The sequence below is a fragment of the Nelumbo nucifera genome, chromosome 5, assembly GCF_055504915.1.
Source record: "Nelumbo nucifera cultivar China Antique chromosome 5, China Antique-T2T, whole genome shotgun sequence".
Taxonomy (NCBI): Eukaryota; Viridiplantae; Streptophyta; class Magnoliopsida; order Proteales; family Nelumbonaceae; genus Nelumbo; species Nelumbo nucifera.
Window position 1 is genome coordinate 42,816,589 of NC_142653.1, and position 17,666 is coordinate 42,834,254.

At 35.9% G+C, this 17,666-nt stretch overlaps 1 protein-coding gene across 5 annotated transcripts; it reads right to left on the reverse strand.

Annotated features, from left to right (window-relative positions):
• Nucleotides 1-9,717: 9,717 nt before the first annotated feature.
• On the reverse strand, nt 9,718-12,701 carry LOC104587039 (RNA demethylase ALKBH9B-like). 5 transcript variants are annotated; one of them, XM_088887295.1, is made up of 8 exons: nt 12,571-12,700; nt 12,241-12,478; nt 11,616-11,734; nt 11,171-11,516; nt 10,911-10,996; nt 10,461-10,771; nt 10,271-10,342; nt 9,718-10,163 (listed from the first exon to the last, which is right to left on the reverse strand). In XM_088887295.1, the coding sequence occupies exons 2-8, from the start codon at nt 12,407-12,409 to the stop codon at nt 9,872-9,874; spliced, it is 1,395 nt and encodes a 464-aa protein (XP_088743421.1). In that variant the 5' UTR covers nt 12,410-12,478; nt 12,571-12,700; the 3' UTR covers nt 9,718-9,871. The 5 variants fall into 5 exon arrangements, 4 of the variants coding, with proteins under 4 accessions (XP_088743421.1, XP_010242776.1, XP_010242777.1 ...); XM_010244474.3 differs by having other exon boundaries at nt 11,171-11,734; nt 12,571-12,701; XM_010244475.3 differs by lacking the exon at nt 12,571-12,700 and having other exon boundaries at nt 12,241-12,536.
• Between the last annotated feature and the right edge of the window lie 4,965 nt (nt 12,702-17,666).

Sequence of the window (17,666 nt, forward strand, 5' to 3'; positions counted from 1 at the left end):
TCATTGAGAGTACTAACAATGTGGAAAAATAAGTGTGTAGTTGCAGAAAATGAATCATTACTTGAACTCAAATAACATGATGAAACAAATGATAACTTGAGGCATAAATGAGCAACTAAAGCGAAATGATGGATTGAACACTCTCCAAGTCATAAAAAGAAAAGAAATAAATGCTATAATGATAACAAGAAGAAGAAGAAGATATCAAGCTCTAGTGGTTTCCATTTGTTTTATTTAATTAGGACTTGATGTAATCATTTGCAATATACACAATATTGAGCTTAGCTATGACTAACCTCTAAATTACTATGACCTTAGAGACCAATGGTAAAATTAGTTTTAGGTGGTTAGGCTTTCCCCAAGCTTTATCTAAGCTAATTGAAATTTCTAACAGTAGAGGCCTAATGATTTCTAGACTTTAGGTGTCACAACTAAAGTGCCCGCAATGCAGTATCTACGATAGTTGAGACTAGTGTTACTAAGTAGTTGACTATTCATGTAGTAGTCAACTACCTATGATAACTGAGCCTAGTGTGTCATACCTAGCTAGTAATCAACTACCCATGACAGTTGAGCTTAGTGTGTCACACTTGGCTAGTAGTCAACTAATGAAGAAGGGATATGCAACTATCCATGACAACCAAGAACTTAAGTAAACCAAGTAGTCAATTATTGAAGAGAAAAGATTATCTCTTGTGATTAGTAGTTGGCTTCCTGATTCACTCTTGTGAGTAGTAGTCGACTACCTAAAGCCATTAGTCGACTATAACTCCTAGAAAGGTTGTAGCAGTCAACTACCAAGAGGTAGTAGTTGACTACCAGAGAGAAAATATTCTTTCTTGTGAGTGGTAGTTACCCAAAGCTATTAGTCGACAACTAACTCCTAAAAAGGTTGAAACATTCAACTATTAGTTCAAACTAGTTAACCACTTTATGAAATACAATAAGTTTTTTGACCATTTGAAGGCTCAATGGCTCTTTCTTCTTTTGGTAAGAATGGATTAATGTCTTCTAAATGGATCTATAATAACCATATTCCCTTTAAGCATGATTCATGCTAAGTACATGTGTTTGAGATGAAAATCTTAAGGAAGTAGATTGTGATGAAGAGTAAAAAGTTCATAGAGGGCAATAAAAAGAGAGCATTCTTAAGTAAATAAATTATGAGCTAAGAAAATCATCCTTAGAGAAAACTTGTAAGAGCTAGTTATGCTTCATTGATTATCTCTAAGAGTCATTTAAGGCCATGTTTGGTTCAATTCTCATTCTTTCTCATTCTTACCCAAGATGAAATTCTAAAATGGACAAGAATGGATAAAAGTAGGTAGAATGAGAAAATATTGCTATGAACCAAACACTTTTTTCCTAAAAATGAATTCTTTTCAGACTAACAAGTGTCATATTGCTCATTTTCATTCTTTAAAAAAAAAAAGAAAATTGTCCCGGTATTCACAAACTGCCAGCCTAGGTCTCCAACAATTAATGTTTACTAGTTGGCATAGATGTTTTGTAAAAGTACTTTCTTAAAGGTGCTTTTGTAAAAGTACTTCCGTAAAAGTGCTTTCATAAAAGAGCTTTCGTAAAAGTACTTCCATAAAAGTGCTTTTGTAGCAGTACTTTCGTAGAAGTGCTTTCGTAGAAGTCCTTTTATAAAAGTGCTTTCCTAAAAGTACTTCACTAAAAGTGTTTTCGTAAAAGTGCTTTCATAAAAGTACTTTTGTAAACATGCTTTTGTAAAAGTGCTTTTATAAAAGCACTTTTATAAAAGTTCTTTTGTAAAAGTACTTTAGTAAAGTGCTTTTATAAAAGTACTTTCATAAAAGTTCTTTTGTAAAAGTACTTTAGTAAAGTGCTTTTATAAAAGTACTTTTATAAAAGTGCTTCCATAAGTGTTTTTATAAAAGTACTTTCATAAAAGTGCTTTTGTAAGTGTTTTCGTAAGAGTGATTTTATTAAAGTGCTTTCTTAAAAGTGCTTTAGTAAAGTACTTTTATAAAAGTGCTTTCATAAAAATGCTTTTATAGAAGTACTTTTGTAAAAGCGCTTTTGTGAAAGTACTTCCATAAATTACTTTTGTAAAAGTGGTTTCATGTAAAAATACTTTCATAAAAGTGTTTTCATAAAAGTACTTTTGTAAAAGTGCTTTTGCAAAAGTAAACATCTATGGCAACAGTTTTGTAGGCAGAATTTCCTCAAAGAATGAAATGAGCAAGATGGAGCATGATTATTTTTTATGCTGTAGGCTACTCAATTTTTGTGCTATATGGAACTAATTTTTCATTCTAAAAAGAATGTGGCCCTTGGTAAGAATTTTGTAACCAAACACTTGAATGTTTTTCATTCTTGCCTAGAATGAGCAAGAATTTAGAGAATGAGGCCCAGAGCAGTGAACCAAACATGGCCTTAATCTCTTACGGTTCAATGCCCCATTAGTGTTTGTGCTTTTTCTTACATTTGAATAGTTTGTACTATATTTGTATACCTACCTTTGTAGAGGTTTTATAATATGATTTCATTGTTTATATATGTATTATATTTGCATTTGAGTGTTTTGTGATTGAACATTGTATTGGTTGAGTCTGTCCGGGAAATTCTTGTTAGCACCCATGTGAAGTCCAACTATTGTAAACATCTTATTGCACCTAGGAAGTCCAATTGGTTGTAAAGATTTTGTTGGCACCGTGAAGTCCAATTGGTTACCTAAGCTATGAAGAACCTCTACCATTTCATCTAAATATTGAATCCATCTAGAAATTTACAAGGATCTATTAAAGCAGCTGAGAGGGCTTCAATATTATATTTAGAAAATTAACCAAAGCATTAATCATTTAAATAAACAAGAAAATGGTATTTTGAGGATTTAAATATAAATGAGAATCACTACAAGAAAAATGACTTTTAGCGGTAGTCCAAACTGCCGCTAAAGGTTCCTAAAACTGCCACTAGAGACGTTACCGGCAGCCGGCAAACAACCATTAAAAGAACTATCGCTAAAAGTTATAGCGGCAGTTTTTAAGGCTACCGGTACAAATTTGCGACTACCGCTAATAATAAACTGACTGCCGCTATAAGTCTGGTGCGTATTTTTAGCCATAGTCAAGAACATCTTTAGCGGCAATCACAACTGCTGCTAAAGCCATATTTTTTTTCATATTAACTTTTTTTTTTTAATTTTTTCTAATTTGCTTCAAATAACCTATTTTCTCTATATTCACTTAAATTGAAATGAAATAAAAAATAAAAAATCAATTATAAATAAAATTAAAAAACCCATTCATTGTTCAAAATATTTGAATCACAAATTCATCTTAATTTCAATTTGATAAATTCTTGGTTTGTCCAAGAAATGTTTTCTTCACAATGATTTTGACCTTGTTTTCTCTCACTTTTACATCTGGGTCGTACGTATTCTTTTTCTGTGCATTACACCTTGATGGACTCAGATTTTTCGCCCACTGTACCACCTTTTTGTTTCTGAAACTGGATGCAGCGCAGGCTGTTGGAAAAGAAAGCATTTGTAGATGGATCTGGTGTTGCTGTATCACTTTGCATCTCGGTTTTTATTAACTTAACCCGGTCCTGGATTGCTGCACTAGAAATTTGCGGATTGGCCTTTTTAAAGAAGTAGAGGTACCTGAAATAAGATAAGAGCAGGATTATTACCAAGTCCATTATAACAGAACAAGCAAAATATATTAAAAGAATAACAAGAAGTGTGACAGGTCCATTGCTACCCCGTGTCACATTAGCCATAGCCATCTGTTTAGCAGCATTCGCAATTCTTAAAGCACGCTTTAAGCAAAGTATGACTCTGGGATAGGGAAAAAACGATTAAAGAGAGAGAATTAAAACATCAACCACTTTATGCAATTGTTTTGAGTAATGGTAAAACCTCAGGCTTACAAGCTCGAGGACACAGGTTTGAGCTTGGGAACTGTCATTTTGCACAAAAATAAAAAGAATAAACAAAAGAAGGCTTGGTCAGTATCCCATCATGCATGCAGATATAGTACCATCTAAAGCTGTTTCGTCCAACAAAAGCATATCAAACATGCAGCCTGCACAAGCTTTTCAGCTCAAAATTGGTTTGGCCAGATCATCAACCCAGAAGAGATGTGAGCATGCATAAACCGCTCTGCACTGATCAGGCTTCTTCAAAAGCTTTACTGAATACTGCCCATGCAGTAATATCATTGGATTTTGTTAATATGATAACAAACCTCGGGAAACAGATGAATGCTCAAATTTTTACCCCAGTGGCCTTATGTGTTAAAGTATCCCTGTTCTCTACACCAAGTATATTCATTCTCTGAAGGGTCCCTATTATTAGGTGTATTGCAGTCACCTGTGCTTTAGAATCCTAGGAAAGAAAAGGGAAATAACATGTGAACAAAACTGGATGCATCTAATAGAAGAAATAAAGATTCAAGGGTCAATTTCTAGGGAAAGGGCATAGTTCCCAGCTTGAGTGAAGAATTCATATGCAGCAGGTTCAAGATCGCAGTCATTGGCCGCTTGGATACCAAGGATAGAACCAATATAAATAAGCAAGACATAGGGTCCAACCAATAATCTTAATGCTAGTTCAGGAGTTGGAACAGATGAGAGAGCTTCAATTGTCTGAAATATAAATGTTGATCGCATTAAATGAAGCAAAGATAAAAGAGAATTTGTCCCATCTACAAGCCAAATGCAAGCTAAAAGATAACATATAGCAGAACAAGATACCCTTAAGAGGAAAGACACAAAGCTAGAACATAACAAAAGACGGTAGGGAAATGTTAAGCCACAACCTACAGCAAATGTACTTAGTCATAATGTCTGACAATAATACCAAGAAATGAAAATTGGGGCACTTAGCCACAACCCACCTAGTATGGGCCCTGATGGCTTAATAATGCAGAAAATAAATGCCATAAAGGTGAGCTTGTCTTCTTTGTTCGCTTCTTCATCAGGTTCAAGTATCCCACATTTGATGGCAATATCTCTTGCAGTGAAAATATTGTCTCCAATGACCATCTTGATGTTCACTCCAGCATCTCTACAAGCTTTTTACAACTGTTTTCACCTCTGGTCGACAAGGGCCCTTCATGCCCACTAGGCCCAACAAGGTGGTGATTCAAATCTTTACATCTTCAAAATATTTTTGGGATTTATTTTAAGCCAAGTTCAATTAATAGATATTGTGTAAAGGATGACTTTCTAAACTTGACTGTGAAGTCTCATGGCTCGATGTTCTGGAAAGGTTTGTGCAAGGTTAAGGGGATCCTGAGAGTGGGTTGCTGTTTACGAGTAGGCAATGGAAGGAAGATTCACATATGGAAAGACCCATGGTGTAAGATCCAAGAAGAATCAATGGAGCACCTCTTTTGGCTCTACTCAATTTCAAGAACTATTTTTTTTGGAGTACTTCTAGGCTGAAGATCTGAAAGTGTTCAATCTTGGACTAGATCCATGAACTAATCCGAACGTGTAACATTTTAGATGAATGAAGATGGTTTCAATCTATTATAGATATAGTGTATCTACTTGTGGTCGATTTGGTCTACTTGTAATAATGCCCTTTTCAATGGTGCAAATGCATCACCTTGAGCTATCATTCACCGAATTAAGTCTCTGGTGGATAAGATGACTAGTTGGATGAAACTTGTGGCACAGTTACCTGTTAATGAGATCATAACCCCCCTTATCTTCGATCACGATCTATTTCGATGGGGCATGCAAAGATGGACAGGGGCTACAACCTGTGTTTAGGTTGATACTTGATACTTAGGCTGTGTTTGGTTTGAAGGAAAAAGTAGGGAAAGGAAGGGAAACCTTTACAAAACTTGTATAGGTTTCCCTACCTTTCCCTACTTTTTCCCTCAAATCAAACATAGCCTTAAGAAAACTTTCTCAGAGCAAGATCAACGACTATGGTTGAGCAAATCCAGAAGGCTCAGAACTACACAACTTGCTTTAGACGGTGGAACTTGTTTCTTAGTTTGCGGAGGATAGAATTATTATCAAAGGGAACTATCTAGCTGCAATAGTCAATATGAATGACGAGAAGATGATCCCTCTGTGGAGGTGGAGCCATTTGGGTGATGTTTGGTATCGATGATGATTCCTCCTTAATTATCCAGAAGTCATGATTTCTAGAATTGGTGATTTTTTTAAATTACCAAAAATTGTTGTTTGGTATCATTTATGCCATGTAAGCAATTTGTTTGGTACCAAAAGGTGATTATTTTTTCTTGGAATCATCCTTTTTTTGGAGACATGTTGGATGCCATGTCATCCTCCAAAAATATAATCACCTAAAAATTGGGGACTCATCAAATAGGCCCACACTCTAGCTATGTGGAAACTTCGTTATAATTCATTTGATGATTGGGTGCGTGTTGGCCACTTGGCCCAAACTATATTAGACATTTTTACATTCCTAAATAAATCTGAAGTTCGTAGTGAAAAAGTGTAAATTACAAAGAGCTCCTATGGGGTCAGTGACAAAGACCCCTTATACTTTAATTTGTAATAAAGACCCCCTAAACTTTTATGTTGCAACAAATACCCCCTCAATTGTTAAGTCAGATGGAAGAAAGCGTTAAATTATCAAAATACCCCAATAAACTTTCTCTATTTTCTTTTTCTTGCCCATTTCCTCTTAAAACCCAATCGACCCAAAAATACCTCTATTGCTTCTCACTAGGAAATACTTCAGTTATCCCATTAGTGATCATCACCAAAAAAGGAAGAAGTCTTCGGTAAGTTAATTTAAAAAGGGATACTTATATATATATATATATTATAATTAAGTGATTTAACTTTACTAATTCTGATGGGAAATACATCAAAGTGTCATATAATATGAAAGGGAAATGAGTGGAATTTGCAACAACGATTGCAATTTGACAGACCTTTCTAAGGCCTATGATAGATTAGAATGGGGTTTTTTTATTAAAGTACTCCAACTTAGAGGTTTTTCGGACCAACTTTGCGATCTTGTTGTCTGCTGTATGTCTCTAGTGTCCTCTATTCTAGTTAATTGTCATACTTCAACCTCTTTTATTCCACATAGAGGACCAAGGCAAGGATGCCCATTATCCCATATCTCTTTATTTTGGCCATAGATGTTATATCACATAAGCTTCATAGTAAGTTAGATGCTCATGATCTCTATGGGATCCGTTTCAGGAATGATAGCTTTAAAATGAATCATTTGTTCACCAATGATACTCTCCTTTTTGGCTATGGTGATACTTGTGAAATTTCTTAATCATTGTATATTCTCACAAATTTGTCTTATGGTCCGGACAGATGGTTAACTTTGAAAAGTCTTTCATCCTATTCAGTAACAATACTTACAACGTATCCTAGGTTTATTAAATGTACATTTGATGCCACCACATGAAAAATACCTTGGCTGCTATCTACAAGAATCCCAAGGCCTCAAGGCTGAATGTGAATTATTGATAGATAAAATTAAAAACCGCCTTTTGGGGTGAAAAGGTAGATACCTCTCATGCAGGAAGAACAGTCACGTTGAAGAGCATAGTTTCAACAATTCCCAATTACCTTAAGTCTATAAGACTATGTTCTTCTAAATGTTGCAAAGAGATCAGTTCAATGGGAAAGCGATTTTTGGTGGGGTGCCCAGGATAACAAAAAGTATATACATGCGAATGGAGACCGAATTGGCCCCCAACAACGTGTCACAGTACATTCTTGTCGTGTATTTAAAACATTTCCCGAAGATAATACCAGGAATGATGATGTTATCATCGGGAGATGTTCTTAATACACGGCAGGGATGTGCCATAGGACATTGTGGGGGGCTGATTTGAACTCCATTGAATGGCCCATGACCATCCATGGGAATCTCGTGAGCACCTTCAAACTTCAAACATCGTCTTTATAATTTATACATAGAACCAAAATGAAAAAATAACAGAGAACAAAAAAGAATCAAACCGGAGAAAATATAAATATGCTGAGACGAAAGATGAAGTTAAAATTCTTGCGAAATAGGCAAGTGGGTTCCAAAGGAAGAGCAGTAGTTATGCTTACTTAGGAGTGAATATAATCACCTACCCAATCTCCTCTTTGTCAGCTCCTGCAGCCTCCTTTAAGATGGAAGAAGCCTGGAACAAGTTGTAGTCACACTTCGTTTTTTAATTGGGATTTCATTACAATCCTCTTCCTTATCGCAGGATTGTGGTTGCAGTACAGAAGGTTAATAATTGAAAGTATGTAAAACCAATCTCAGTTCTTGGAGGAGCAATTGAACCATGCTACCTCAGCTATATAAACTCTCTTAGGAAAGTCTAATGTAGGCGAAGGCTTCGTGGGTGAAGATGTCATGGGCATCATCTTCTTCCACTGTTCAGTATGGAAGCAAACGTTCTCCATCATCCAAGAATGGAGAATGAGAAATTTGTGCTTTAGGTTGCATTTGGTTGCAATGCAAATAAAATTGCACTGGTGTAAAATTATGGTAGTGCAAATGATTTGGATGTAAAGTCTGATTTAATTTTGTTTCAAAATTTATCTTATTTTTGTTTAATTGCAGTACAAATGAAGTAAAATAAGATTTGAAGCAGAATAAAGAAAAACCTGAAACAAAATTAGACCAGAATTTGCATTCTTTTCATTTGCACTTTCATACATTCGCACTAATGCGAATAAAATTGGCCTTGCTACCAAGTGGAGCAGCCTTAGGCTCAGTTTGGATGGAATACAAATACAAATATATAGTGCAAAACCTTGTATTTTGCATTATTTTATATGTATTTCTATTGTACATATTTGTATTTGTACTCTAAAGGAAACACATTTATCCAAATCTAATGAAGAGAAATCTATGGGCAAGAGAGGGGGAAGAGTTAATTGAAAAAGGAAAAGTCTCTTAAAAAACAAATCGTGATTTTCTTTCATGGAAGGGGAAATGGGAAGGTAACAAAATACATTTCAACACCCTTTCAACATGATTCGATATCACACTTTTCCCTGGAATCCACCATAAAACAAAACTGGAACCTGTCATGTATGAGATATGCGCTATCGAATTATGTTGAAAAGGTATTGGAACGCAATTTGTTGCCAAGAGATCCAAACTTGGGACAAAACCTTGCTGATGTGGCCTAAGGAGAAAGTTGGAGAGAGTCCAGATTTATTCCTCACAACCGCATACTGAGACCATCTCCTGTACATAGTGGCCAACGTCTAGCCTGCACAGGGGACTTTTCTTTTGAGCTTACAGTGGGGCCATATGGGCCAATTGGACTCTCCCATTGATACGGTGTCACAGCTACATTGATAAATTAAGGTTAATTAAAATGGGTTATTTTACCCGGTTATTATTTTCTTCTCCCTTCAACATAATCCATCTATTTGATAATAAGTTTTACTCGGTTATTATAAGTTTTGCAATTATAAACACTAAATCACAGCCATGATCTTACAATATTTTTACATAATTGAAATTTTAATTTCTACTTATGAACTAAGAACACTATATAGAATTAAAATTATTCAGAAATTTGGAGGGAATAAGCCATCTAAGATAGAGGTGGTAATGGGTAGGAATCTGAATCTGTTGGCCATTAACAGGTTTGGTGAGCAAAGCCATTCAGATCAGTTGATATGAAACGTGTTTAGGACTATGAATCTGTTCTGTTCCTTTGGATTCTGGTTACCAACTCAATCTCGTTAACTATTTCAGTCACAGAGTGGATCTTCAGGCATTAAATTATAATGACATTGGTCTTTTATAGAAACCACTCGGTTCACATATATGAATGTAGAATGGAAAATGTTCATCATTAACGATCATCCATGAAGAACAAAGGAGATGTGAAGCTGTAGAAAAAGGAAAATCAGAATCTCATCGCTATGATCTGTTCTTAATTGCTCCGGGTCTATTCTTCAAGCCCAAACTGCCAAATGGGGGGAATGCCTCCTTTCCCGAGTGAAAGGGGCTGCAGTTTGTCTCATTTATAACCCTGGATATATACTCAGGGAGCTGTATATTATGTTGTTCTTGATGGGAATGTTGATCTTGCTGAACAGATGAGTTTGTGAGAGGTGCATATACAAGAGGCTGGAGGTCTTCCAACTCTGGGTCTGGGAAGTAGTTGTCTGGTACTTTGCTATCATCCATCTTCCTAAAAGTGATGGAAATTCTGCAGAGAACAAGTAGTAAGATATAAGAGGATTATGCCATATAGAGGTTGCATGAAAGAAAAGTCTGAACTCTCTTTTGTTGTAAAACAGAAAAAAAGAAAGCTACCTTTTTGTGGGGACAGCAGGAACACAGTGTTTAGCAATGTCTGCTCCATTCCCATTCATGATGAATACAGACCTGCAAAGAATATGTAAAGCCATCGAACTAAATTTTCTGTTCTCCAACTCCTATCAGGTGCATCAACAACTGAAATGCAAGGATACCGAATTCAGGGAGAAGCAGGATTATAACATACCCAACAGGCAGAGGTATTGAAACAGGACCAGAGAATTCTCCTGGGCCCTCAACCTTCAAGCTTGAACCAAATAAGATATTGCACTCACTCAAGAATGAGATTACACAGAAGGGACGCAGAAAATCATGGTGATCAATATGAGGAGGAATGCAGTCTCCTTCATCATAGATGTTTACGATGCAGCTATTGGGCACACATGTTGGGGGCAGGACATGCCACCTAACTAGCCTCTTGATGATTGTCTTGAACATGGGAGGAATGGGATCAACCTCTTCATCTCGTAGTATACCTGGTGGGTTCTCATTTTTATCCTGATTAAAGGAGATTTACAGTAAGGAGATGCTTCAGAGTAATCTAAAGAAAAAGAGAATAACAAGACTTAACAGTAGTACAGAAATCTAAGCAAAAACATGTAAGATCTGCGACTAGAATTGATGAGCCTGAACCTACCACCGCATAATTGTAACAACATCCGAATTGAATTGTGACACGACCTTTACCTCGCATCCATTTTCTTGGTTCTGAGTATGTACGTGCTGTAAGTTTTCCAATAAGAAGTAAAAACAGAATGAGTCGAAATTTGTTGCTTGATTTCATGTAGAAGAGCCAATGAAAATATTGAAATTTCAAATAAAATGGATGGGTTGGTTCATTTTAAATTGGAACTCAGAGCAAAAGAGAAAGAATCAGAGAGCATTATATATCTGTACCTTTAAGTTGCCCCTTCCGTCCTATGTCCTGTAGGCTGTAGACATAATCAACAATCTTCTTCTGCTCCACAGCACTAAAAACTCGAGTGTGAAGCTCAAGCCCTTGAAGTATATTTACAGATTTTCCACGAATCTTCTCAATATAAACAAACTCCTTCTTTCTGCCAACTTGTGACAGCCTTATCCGTTCTCTCTGCTCCCTCGATAAACTAGGACCCTTCTGTATCACCTCATCACCTTCCACTGCATTGTCAACCATGACCAAGGCTTCACCTGATTCTTCATCATCCCATGTTACTTCGCAACCCGGGTGATCAAATGAATATTGTTGTCTGTGGCTGCTTTCCTGCACAGGCGAGAAATCAGTGACATGCGCATGGCACCTCGCAGAAGAGGGAGATTCCTCACTTGGGTCTGAGCTTTCATGATGGTTAGAGTGAGACACCTGAATTGGAGATACAGAGTTGATATCCGGAAAGTACAAGTTTGATGAATCCTCACGACCAAATGCTATCGAACTCTCAGAATCGCCACAGTCGGGCAAGGAGATCTCATCTACTCTTCCTACAAATTTCAAAAGGGTTGCATCAAAGTTCCTTGAACTTAATCAAGTGCTCGTTTAAATATGAACACAGAACCAAACGAATCTTTCAGAAATCAGGACACGGGCCCAGAGTCACTAGACATAAATTGTCACAACCGAATTATTTCAATAAGCTAGAAAACAATCAAAAAGAAGGGATTAAGATGGACGACAGACTCATTAGCACATAGCAACAACAACTTTACTGTTAACGAAGCAGTGCAATCCCCGGAGCATATTCGGATTTGATTAAAAACAGTAAAATACTAGAAGCTTTTTGGCACACATAGAGGGTCCCAATGAGTCTATTCGCAACCATGCACGACTGAAGCTATTGTTAAAATTAAAAAGTAAAAAAAAAAAGAAGAAAACCCGTGAAACTAAATCTGTAATTCACCAACAGAATCGAAGATTACAGAAAAAAGAGAGAGAAACATCTCATCAAATAACATACGAAGGAAATCAAAGAGAGTAAAAAATTAGTTACCATTTTGAGAGAGATTCTGAATGCGGTGGTGCAACAAATCTTTGCATTGTTTGCAGAATCCATCAGACAAGAGATTGACGATCTCCTTTCGCCCAAGTTGCTGAAGAATTAGGAGAACAGAGTCGCCGACGGAGTCGAGTATATTACCAGAAAAATCATGGGTGGTCATTGTCTCCAACCAAGTTTCGCAAGGGCAATCTCGATCTTTCTTTCTCTTTCTGATATAAAAGAAGAACTCCTGAGAGAAACAGACAAATGGCTCTAAAATCCATAGAGATGCTCTGAGAGGGAGGCAAAAATCAGAGAAAAGCGATTGATTTTTTCACAAACCAGGGGCGAAGCTCTAACGGTTTTTGATGTAGAAGGTGGTAGAATTTAGTGAAACAACGGCGTATGACCTCGTTTAATCTGGATTGGTAGGACTGAAGACCGATCGTTAATTATTGTCATGGTCGTTGGATTTTAGGCCTCACCAAACGCGCCTCACCCTCACACCGACCTCCACATCCCACGTTTGTATTGGAAACATCTCCCCCATAAATAATGAAAATAAATACTCGTGATGTCCTCGATGTTGATGTAACATGTCGTAAGTAAGGATTAAAGTAGTATATGGATACGGATTCGGATTATATGAATATATTAGGGAAATATATAAAAATTTTATAATATATTAATAATATTAAATTTTAAGTTAAATAACCATAAATAATATATAAATACGTAAAAATGTATATTTTAATAATATATAAAAAATATATTATAATTAATATAATATGATGCATAAATATCATATAATTTTATTGATAACATATCAATCAAGAATCTAAAATGTAAAATATACTTCCTATTATATTTTAATTATTATATCAATTATTTTTTATTTTACTATTTTTACTTTATATTAACAAAGAGGTCAACCGAATATTGAATTATCTATATAAATTAAAATATCCATTAATAATTTATAAAATGTATAATCTTAACTTAAAATATATCAAATCTATTAAATTTTCTAAGATACATATCATATACAAATTCATAATTTTTAATTTTTAAAATGATTATTCTATTATTATATTTTTATTCCTATAATTTTCTAATTAAAAATATTTTTTTGGTATAAATGTAAATTAGTAGATTTGATAGATTCAAGTTAAGATTATATTCTTAAATATTTTATAAACAATGTTTTTATTTTCTAAATAATAAATATGATTTATGTAATGTAAATTAATATATATATATATATATATATATATATATATTATATCGGTCCGTATCGATGTGTATCAACCGATACAGTACGATACAGACCGATACACACCCGTATCAGCCCAATACGCACGACTAACAAGATACATTTCTAATCGTAGCGTATTCCATATCGGACACTAACGATACTGATACAATACGTCCGATACTTGGCTCTAAGATTGGTGTGAGGCATGCTCTTTAAGGAATAGATTCGAACTCGTATCAGAAATATCTCTCATAAAAAGTCATACAAATATGGAGATATTCTAAATGCACGACTATAAACAGGTTGTGGCCTTGCAGGAACGGTGTGAACAGGGTCTTGTGAGAGCCACACTTAGGATGACTCCCATTGAGTGGCTTGGGAGGGGGACGGGATTTACTGCCCACAGAGCATGGTCCACAGCCAATCCCATCCATGTATTGGGAGTACCTCCCCTTGACAAGCATGGGAGATGTTTCCATTGCATGGAGGGAATGGGCTGTGGGGCATGCTCTATGGGCAGCCGATCCGATTGCCTTGGGAGTTCAAATCAATCCCAACATGATTGCCTCCCACAATGTGCCACAGCAATCCCGCCGCCCGTGTATTGAGAATATTTCTCGATAATGACATCATCATTTATGATATTATTATAGGAGATGTTTCTAATACAGAGCAGGGATGTACTGTGAAACGTTGTGGGGGCTGATTTGATCTCCTTTCAAGCTCTATGATAAGCCCACTTAATCCTGAGTTCCCAAGTGATGTAATGGAAAGTTGATGGGCCAAGAGAATCGGACCGGCTAAAGATAGTGAGTCCTGGATTAGTTAGACCAAACCCTCTACTGGTTCATTCCGACTTCTGAGTATAAAAACGGTGTCAGAATGGGTAAAGGTTTGGGCCATGGTCGAACTGTCGAACTGGATCGGATTGAACTGGCCTCAAATGAGTAGAGCAATTCGGTCATGGTCATGCAGCTTATAGAAAATAAATGGGTATTCCAAACCCATTATAAACATCTTTAAGCTTGGGAGTTGGAGCAATGACAAAAGTAGTGAGGTTATATATCCAGTTTTTCTATTTGATTGTTTCTTCATCATCATGGGCTCATGGCTATACTTTTCAGTTTTCAACGAACTAATCTTAAATTAAACATAAAATAAAGGAAAACATATACAGCGTTTCTACAAACAATGTTGTTTAATTGAACAGATAGCACTCAACCTTAGGACCACCATGAGTTGCAAATTTGGGGAGTACATCTGTACATGGAGTTAAGGAGAAGAAAAACAAACTCTATCATAACTCTTGTAAAGCACAAAAAAATACTCAACATTTTCGACGATTGAGTTTATACATCTTGCTTCTCTCTCTCCATACACTAACCAATGAAAATTCACTAAAATACAAGATGGTTTTGATTGGTCAAAGCTTTCAAACGTGAGCTATGAATTTTAACGAATTTTCATTGGTTAGTTGTATGTCAGATTCCCCAATTTTATTATAACTAGTGGAAATATGAAACAAGATATCTGTTTTGTTTTCATAAATAAACTCTTGAATACATAAAATAAAGAAAAAATTCCCAATTAATATTTTGTACTTGGGGCCTAATGTTATTTTGGTAGCCAAACTTTAAAAATGCCACAATTCAGTGTGAGAACTTTCAAAACATGTCAATTTAATAACTAGTGTTAATAAGCCATCAGTACAAATGACATCTAGGAATGAACGATAACCACATCCATGGCGCCAATGGATCAAAACTAAAAACTGATGCAGGCAGTGTTGTCGCCGCTGACAAGCTGAATCAACGTTAAAGGCTAATTTACAAACGTGATCGAATGCAAAACGCTGATATCTTGCATGCCAACGACAAGCTTCTGCTCACTGGCTTTTCTTAGCAGAGGAACCAACCTACTGAGGACATCCTCATTCACAATGTCCATGGCAAAGTTCCTAAGCGATTTTGTGCTGAATTCGGAGCTTGCCGTCTTTCGCTGAACCTTACAGAACGTTGAAGATGCCATGGCCGGGGAAATCCTCCAGGTGAGACGTGAAGAGCTCGCCCTATGGGTAGCTGTCGAAGTTGTTTCCGATTGATTATTACCAGTCCATGTTATAAAACCTGTTCCTAGCAGGTTTAGCCAATATCAGCAATTAATGACCATTCCCCCCCAAAAGAGCAAATTAGTGAATGATATATTTTTACTGTACAGACAAAATGCCATGCTTAATACTTATTGTAGTATTTCTACCTTTCTTCTCAAGTGTCTCCATCTCTTTATCAGCATAAAAAGCAGCTCCACCCAGAGCATATCACCCTACTTTTGTAGTATTTCTATTTCTACGTCTACCCTTTCAAAATGAAGGCCGTCTCCAATGTAGGCTTCAAGGCCTACCCGTTCCTTAACGTTGCTCCAGGTGGTCTCGGCGGCAACAACATTAGCAACATCGAGTGTGGGCTGGGGAGGTTCCTTTATTAGATCCCCTACTTGTGGAAGATGAAGAGGGCGCTTAACATAGGATCTGAGAGAAGAATAAGAGCTGCCCCATCAATTGTTCATGATTTTGCACTTAATCTTTTGTTCCAAGCTGCATAGTCTGTATTCTTTATTTTCTTTCCTTTTTGTGAGCTTTTAGGTGACTCCAACTTTCTTAAACAAAAAAGACAAGGATTTGTGACTGTTCATTTTTTGTCAACATTTGGATGGTTGATAAAGAAAATTAGGTGACACTTGAAGGGCATCTGTGTCTTTTCAAATGCCACTTAATGGTTGGTTAATAGACATTAGATTGACATGTTTTGAAAGTTTGGATACTGATTACTGAATTGTCATGTTTTAAAGTTTGGGAAAGTGACGCTAGACCCAAAGTACAGGGTACTAAACTACTAATCGGGAATTTGCCCTAAAATAAAATTGCAATGAATTCTGTAGAGTAAATTCAAGACTTCATTTAATAATGAAAGCTATCTAGTCTTTACAGTGCTTTGAAACAACAACCACAATGTAACAAACAAGGTTCTAAATATCAACATGCGGCATATCGGCCTGTGTTGGTACATTATTTTTTACATTTTATTTATTTTTTTCGAAACTGGTTCAGAGGGATTGGTTTAAGGCCTGGCTACCATCTGAACCGGTGGCTGATCCAATACAACCCCTGGAGGGGCATATCAGTAAGCCATTGGCATGACACGTATCGATACTTTGAACCTTGGTAACAACTAACAAGACAAAAAGGGAAGCCCTAATCAAAATAAAGTTTGTAGAATTCAATTTCTATCATTAATAGATACCCTATCAGTAAAACTGTTGAAACTTGCTCACATTACATTGGATTAGGCACCAATTATTAATAGATACCTATTGATTTGGGAATAGATGCCCTATTTTTGTTGGTCACAATTGTCCAATTTCCACTTCTCATCATCTCCTTCCTCTTCTCTAGTTAAAAATGGCTCATGAAATAACAGTTCAAAGTTTACCAGGGACCAAAACAATGCAGAATTCATGATGCTGTGATAATTATCTATTTTTCGTGACTTGGAGTCTTTCAATTTTCTTCAGAAATAATTTAATATTTTCTTATTTTCTTTCTATTAGTTATTATTATTATTATATCTAGTTTGACATGATGCTGAGATAATCAGATAAACTACTGCAAGTTTTGCCTGTGGTTCAAGGTGATCAATTAGGTATTATCCAAAGTTAATCTCTTTAAGAGATGTTCAGATTCTGATTTTTAACCTTGTATACTTCCAAATGTCTATCAACATTTAAAACTTGAAATACAGAACTCAATTTGTAGTTGTGTTAGATAGCCAGAAAACTTAAAGGCTCACTAGTCAATAGAGCAAAGGCTTACTAAGCAATCCATAGATAGTTGTTAATTCACTATGTTTGGCTTCACTTAGAAAATAAGACTGGTAAAAATACTGGGAATAGAGATGATGAAAAACATTTTCTAGAATGAAGTTGCAAGAGTCCTGTTGCATAGAGCTCCATGACATGGCTCACTATAGATGACTTAAAGGAACAAAAATACAAATAGAAAATAATTCAAATCTTCAGCTCAATTTATTAGGTACGAGTAATCCTCTTCCCTCTCTCCTGAAGGGAAAAAAAAGTAAAAGAATGGTTGGTTAACTAAGTTCATGCATATAAAAACCTTTATCGATGC

What these genes read in the sequence shown, in the direction of transcription:
- LOC104587039 (XM_010244474.3), bottom strand. Translation starts at nt 12,409, where the DNA reads ATGACCACCCATGATTTTTCTGGTAATATACTCGACTCCGTCGGCGAC. An exon ending in ACGGAAGGGGCAACTTAAAG is followed by an intron (nt 10,997 to 11,170) that starts GTACAGATATAT and finishes GAAAACTTACAG; the next exon opens with CACGTACATACTCAGAACCA. An exon ending in GTTGTTACAATTATGCGGTG is followed by an intron (nt 10,772 to 10,910) that starts GTAGGTTCAGGC and finishes TCCTTTAATCAG; the next exon opens with GATAAAAATGAGAACCCACC.